Source organism: Choloepus didactylus, chromosome 3 (assembly GCF_015220235.1).
Source record: "Choloepus didactylus isolate mChoDid1 chromosome 3, mChoDid1.pri, whole genome shotgun sequence".
Classification (NCBI taxonomy): domain Eukaryota; kingdom Metazoa; phylum Chordata; class Mammalia; order Pilosa; family Megalonychidae; genus Choloepus; species Choloepus didactylus.
In genome coordinates this window covers 122,741,243-122,747,789 of record NC_051309.1, presented here as the reverse complement: position 1 = coordinate 122,747,789, position 6,547 = coordinate 122,741,243, and the positions used below count along the sequence as shown (strand labels likewise).

At 36.0% G+C, this 6,547-nt stretch overlaps 1 protein-coding gene across 12 annotated transcripts in view; it reads right to left on the bottom strand.

Annotated features, from left to right (window-relative positions):
• Positions 1-818: 818 nt before the first annotated feature.
• ALPK1 (alpha kinase 1) overlaps positions 819-6,547 on the bottom strand; it is a 149,500-nt gene continuing 143,771 nt past the window's right edge. For 11 of the 12 annotated variants that reach the window (XM_037830475.1, XM_037830472.1, XM_037830479.1 and 8 more), the window contains 3 exons: positions 4,115-4,277; positions 2,669-2,855; positions 819-1,493 (listed from right to left, as the gene is read on the bottom strand). In XM_037830475.1, the coding sequence (XP_037686403.1) occupies positions 1,294-1,493; positions 2,669-2,855; positions 4,115-4,277 (550 nt within the window). In that variant the 3' untranslated portion in view covers positions 819-1,293. The remainder of the gene's footprint in view (positions 1,494-2,668; positions 2,856-4,114; positions 4,278-6,547) is intronic. The other variant, XM_037830482.1, reaches the window with a different exon arrangement.

Here is a 6,547-nt window from a genome sequence, read left to right as displayed (position 1 = left end):
TTACAATTTAGTATATGATAAATGTGGCATTTGTAATCAGTTGGGAAAATAAATAACTCAATAAATAGTGGGGACAAAAACTGGGTAGCTGTTTTAGTTTGCTAAAGCTGCTGAAATGCATAAACCATAAAATGGGTTGGCTTTTACAATGGGGATTAATTAGTGTACAAGCCTACAGTTCTAAGGCCATGAAAGTGTCCAAACTTAGGCCTTGTCAAGATGATACCTTCTTCCTGAAGACATGCTGCTGGTGATCCAGGACTTCTCTGTCACATGGCAAGACACATGGCAGCATCTGCCAGTCTCTCTCTTCTTTTCTGGGTTTTGTTGCTTCCACCTTCTGGTTTCAGTGGCTTCCTCTCTGTTTCTGTGGCTTTCTTTCTCAGCTTCTGTGTCTTTGTCTTCTGTGTGTATCTCTCTCTCTATTTCATCCTCTTTTAAATTACTCCACTAGGTATTAAAACCCACTTGGGCATGGCTCAACTGAGATAATCTAATCAAAAGGTCTCACCCATAATAGGTCCACACTCACAGGAATGGATTAGCTTTAAGAGCATGCTTTTCTAGAGTCCATAAAGCTTCAAACCGTAAGAGCAGCCATCTGGAAAAAAATAAAATTTCTTCCCTCATACCTTTCATAAACATAAATATACTCAAAGAAAATATGAAGACTTGAAAAAACTCAGAGTAGGGAAGATCTTAAGTATAACAAATAACAAAAAAGCTATAAAATGAAAGATTGATGAATTAAACTATATATAAAAAATTCTACATGGGAAAAGTTTCATACACAAAATGAAAAGACAAACTGACTAAAATTTGCAATTAATATCACAAAGGTCTGAATTTTTTAATATATAAAATTCATCTAAATCAATAAGAAAAAGACTAATAGTAATAGTCTTGATACATAGTGACAAAAAGTTCCAAAATCTCAATGACTTAAACAGCATAATTTCTCAGCTATGTTTTGTGTCCATAGGATATTAGTTGGGTCTCTTTTCCATGTTGCCTTCACCGCAGGACTTAGGCTGATGAGCAGCTCCCTCCAGAAGCATTCCTAGTAATTGCAGCAGAAGGAAACAGACTGCAGGGTCTGACACCAGCAATTACATATGGGCTTGGAAGCGACACTCATCAATTCCTCTGACAAGTCATTGACCAGAACTAGTTACCTGGTTCCACCCAAACCCAAATAGACCAGGCTACGCATACACTGTGTGCCTGGATAGAGAGAAGAACTAGATATTGCTGAGCAGCACTAAGGTCTATCACATTACCAACCCAGATGGTCTATGACTTATTTAGTTTTTCTGTTGAAGGTCTAGTCAAAGAAAGACGATGACATATTTCATTACATGTCACATGCTGGTTATTAAAGAAATAAGAAATTCCTCTCTTTCCAAAATTGGTAGTGACATTTTTCTGATCAACAGAATGAATCTGGGGATCTGTGAGGTAGATGAGCCCTTTTCCATTACCAGTCACCCAACCTAAAAAAGAAATGAATACGTCTGAGAATTAAATGCCCTGCAAATGTCAGTAAAGTGTTTCAGAAAAAAAATATATATATATTTAAAAAGACATTTTAAAAACTTGGCCATCCTATGGTTTATGTTTAATAAATTTCTGCTACAGGATTTGGTGTTGCAATTCCAATCATTGGCTTAAGAAGGAGAATTGAATATTATATAATTATATTTGTCAAATGTGACATACCCAAATCACCAATTTTCAGGGACTTAGAAAACAATAAAATGTACTTAGCATAATTATTAAAATCACAATATTGAATAATTCCTTCATGATTCAGAAATTTCTTTACACCCTAATCATTAATTCATACATTCATCCATTCATTAAACAAATATTTTTTTTAGTGCATGCACTGTACAAATCACTGTTGTAGGTACTGGGGATAGAGCAGTGAACATATCAGTCAAAAATCCTTGCACTCATGAAGCTGACATTCTTGTGAGGAGGGTACAGGTCAACAAACAAGATGAGCAAGTAACATACATACAATACGACAGAGTGATAAATGCTACCGAGAGGGGGACATAGAGAATGCTTTGGGAGTGGCCAGGGAATTATTATTAGAAATAATTATATAATAAATCTCATTTATCATTTAAGTGAAGTGCAAAATATTGGTTAATAAACATTCTGATAACAAAATAACTAGGTACACTGAAAACAAAGTCAAAAGATTAATGCAGATTTTAAGTTAGAATCCAGTACATACAGTTTTCTTTTCAATAATGACCCCAATTATGAAACCCAACATCACCCCTGCAATAGGGGTGAAAGACTGGAGGAAAGGAAGTGCTCAAAGAAGTTATTTCCACATGAAAAAAATACAACAATAAGAAATCTACATCACTGAAACCCACTTCAGTGAAATGAAAAAAAGCTGTTATGGATTTACTCTGGAACTGAGCCTGACAGAATGTGAGCCAAATCCTTTCCGTTATTACCTGACACCTTAGAGACTTGTTGAAGGTTTAGACATTTTTTTTTTCAGGCATTATTTGCTACGTATAGTAAAATCAATTAAGTTAGGTACTAGAACAATCTATTAAGTAATGATTGGTAGAGCTGGTTACATAAGCTCATGTTAACACATAAATAATATTTTAAATAAAAAATAATCTCCAGTTTCACATACCTTGTAAATCGACCACAACATCTCTATGTTTGGAAAACTCATAAGAAAAATGGCCATAAGCCAACCCATATTCTGTGGCTTTGTATTCTGCTTTTACCACTTTTGTGTTATTTGATAATTTTACAAATTCTCCCAGCATATAAGGCTCCACGCTGACGCACCCCTTTATTATCTTGCCCTCTAAAATCTGAAAAATAGAAATGGGAAGGCAATATAGCATAATGGCAAAGGCCATAGGCTTTGGGATCAGGCATATCTCAATTTAAACCAAGTCCTGCTACTTAGTAGTATTGCTACTTCTCTAGACTTTGTTTCCTCATCTGTTAAAATGGGTAAAATAGCAATAGGATTGTTAAAAGGATTATATGATAAAATGCATGAAAACTGCTTTAACATTGCATGTGCATATGATATCTAAAATTATTGTCATTCTTTTATTACAATTCTCACTTAAAAATTAGGACACGAAGTGACCTACCTAGGTGGCTAGCTTGCCAGGGCATGTAGACAGATCATGCATTGGGACTTTGTGCTTTGGAAATCCTGTTCAAGAATTTTTGTGTAGCATTTTGTGCAACTTTGGGTAGTTGTTTTGAGGGATAGAACTAATGTTTGTAAGATGCCTGGCACAGTGCTTGACATAAAGAAATAGATAGCTATTATTACTATTACTATTATTATTATTATTATTATCAGTAACAAAAAATGGGCCCAGAAATGTATCTGGCCAATGTCAAAATCATTGTAGGTACAAATGAGCTAATGATCCAACATTATTTGGGGAACAGTGTATTCTTAATCCAAAGAAGAGAAAACTCGGTGGGGATGGTTGCCTTTATATATTGAAAGGGCTATCTTAGGGAAGATAGATTGGTCTCAATGATTCTGGAAGGCAGAATGGTAATCCATGGGTAGGAATTAATGGAAGACAGATTTGGGCCAAAGCTAAGAACTTTGTAACAATTAGAATTACTTGAAAGTAAAAGATTAAAGATTTTTTTTCTTATTAAAAGAGTTTAAGCAAAGGCTTGGTAATCACTTGGTTGCAAGGGGTGGGGCCAACATATGTAAAATGGGATTTACATATCATGCTGAGGGGATAGTTCCTATTTAGGGTCCCTTGTTTCTCTGAAGTACAGAGATAATACAAAAGGAAAAGGATATTAAAAATGTTAATTTAACCATGTGGGACCAGATAACAGGATCAGCAGATATTCAACTGTGACTTGGCAGATCCAAATGATGCACTCAGGGCGGCAGAGGATCATATTTTTTGCATATCTGTCTAGGTAGGTGGAGCAGACAAGGTAGACAAGGAAGCCAGTTAAACCGAGTTTAAGAAATGTTACCAGAAGGAATGCAGTGGAGGACAGGCTGGTAACAGAGGTCCAACCTAACGTATAGTTAAAGGTCTGTTTAACCAGACCCTGCTTTCCTTAATCTTACCAGTAATATTGTGGATGGGATATAGAATATCTGTGTTGGAATCTTTTGATCATAGAGCCTCTTGTTAAATTCTGTCACGTAGTACTGTGCAGTCATCTGCCGCTCCACATCAATGAAGTGGTTCCAGAGCCCCTTCTGCTCCTTATATTCTTTCCCAACATATCTGTGAATGAAGAAAAACCACACAAAGAGATGTAGAAGTGATCTTACTTACTAAAGAAGAAGAGGAGATCAAAAGAAATATACAAAAATGCTTCAAGATGATAACATCAATTATCTTGACTTATGTGGTGATTCAAATAATTTTGTGAAAGCCATCTGAACATTAGAACACAGTTCATGCTAGCTGACCCAGAATGCTTGAATATAAAGGGAAAGTCTCCACTTAATATAAAAGATATCCAGACTTCTTTAGTAAGCCAAGGAAATCAGCATGGTGTCCTGGAAAACACGTGGACTCTCAAGTCAGATATTTCACAACCTGCAGTGTGGTCTTAAGCAATCTGTGGCCTTCTTCTACCCCTTCCTTTTATTTATTTCATCCCTACAAATACTTATTTTCCTTCAGTGCCTATTACATGCACAATACTGTGCTAGTCCTGAGTGTCTTTTGAAGAAAGTGTGAGACATGATTTTTATCCTTTGGGAGCTTACAGCATAGTTGAGGAGAGCAGATACAAGACTGAATGATTAAGTCTCATAGAAGTGAAACAGTAAGTACTACACTTCATTGTAGCTTATATTTGCAATAAACTTGTGTGAATTCACTGGTAATTTCATATGTGCCTAGAGTGACCTCTGAAAATCAAAGGGAATTGTCTGAGTCATGTTAATCATCTCCAGAGATTTCTGAATATATTATGATAACACAATCCAAGGAGGCATCATGACTGGTCATTCAGACTCCTGAGGATCAAAAAGGAAATCTACCTTGGAAGGTTCAGTGGAGAAGCCCACAAGGCAACACAGAGCAGCCTGCAATTGTCATAACAGGGGTATTCTGTCAGCCCCTCAAGTCATTCTGCTATTGGGAGAGCCCTGAGCCTTCGGAGGCTTTAAACTTATTCAGCACTTTTCTTTTGGTGACTGAGGCTAGAGGTGTGCACAAAAGAGAGCAGAGAGCGTATTCTATGGGTGCTGATACTGGAGCGTTTCCTGACCGTCCTGCCAAAGGAGCTCAAGTCACAGGTGCAAGATCATCAGTCTGAAAGAGGAGGCCAATTCCTTGCATTTTGCACCAGTTTTGGGGGATTGTTTTTCATTATTTGGGATTTGTTAGTGGTAAATTCTCTGAATTTTTTCATTTAATCTGCAAATGGCTTTGCCTTCTGACATGAAAGATAGTTTTACTGAGTGTATGACTTACATTGTCTTCTGGCATCTGTTGTTGCTATGAGATGTCAGCTGTACGTCTAACTGACATTTCTTTGCATGCAATGTCTTTTCTCTTTGACTGCTTTTAAGATGGTTTCTTTGTTCTTAGTGTTTCGAAGCTCAACTACAACGTATGTAGGAATGGATTTATGCCTTCTTTCCTCCCTTCCTCCCTCCCTCCTGTCTTTCCTTCCTTCCTTCCCTCTGTCCTTTTATTTTCTTCCCTCCTTCCCTTTCTATCATACATGGGATTCATTTTTTTTTTAATTCAGTTTTATTGAAATATATTCACAAACCATACAGTCATCCATGGTATACAATCAACTGTTCACAGTATGATCATATAGTTATGCGTTCATCACCACAATCTATTTCTGAACATTTTCCTTACATCAGAAAGAATCAGAATAAGAATAAAAAATAAAAGTGAAAAGAGAATACCCAAACCATGGGATTCATTTTGATTCCTGTATTTGAAGATTGGTGTCTTTTGGCAGTTCTTGAAAATTATCAGAAATTATTCAAATATTGCTTCTTTTCTATTTACTTCGTTATCTTCTGATCAAATGTTTGTTGGCTCCATCACTCCATCCTCCATGTCTCTAATATTTTCATCTCAGATACTCCTGTGACATATCTGGGCTACACCACTTAGCTGTGTACTTTGGATAAGTTTCTTAACATCTTTGTGCCTCAGTTTTCTTATATGTAATGGGGATAGTAATAGTATCAACCTCATAAAAGTTTTGTGAGGGTTAATTGAGTTAGTTTACAAATCACTTGAAACAGGACTTTGTACATAGTAGGTGCATTGATGTGTTTGTTTTCATTATCATCAGAGACCTTTTCAAGAAATGTACTTTTATTGTTTAAGGGACACCCAATTTCTTTCTCTGTTCTCTCTCTCTCCCTTTATATTTATTTTTTACATCATTTGGATTTGGGTAAAGAACAGGGACAACTTTAAATTTAAAATTTTTGGCTTATACGTCTTTTTTTTAAATTTAATATTATTGAGATTGTTCACATAACATACAACTATCCAAAGATCCAAAGTGT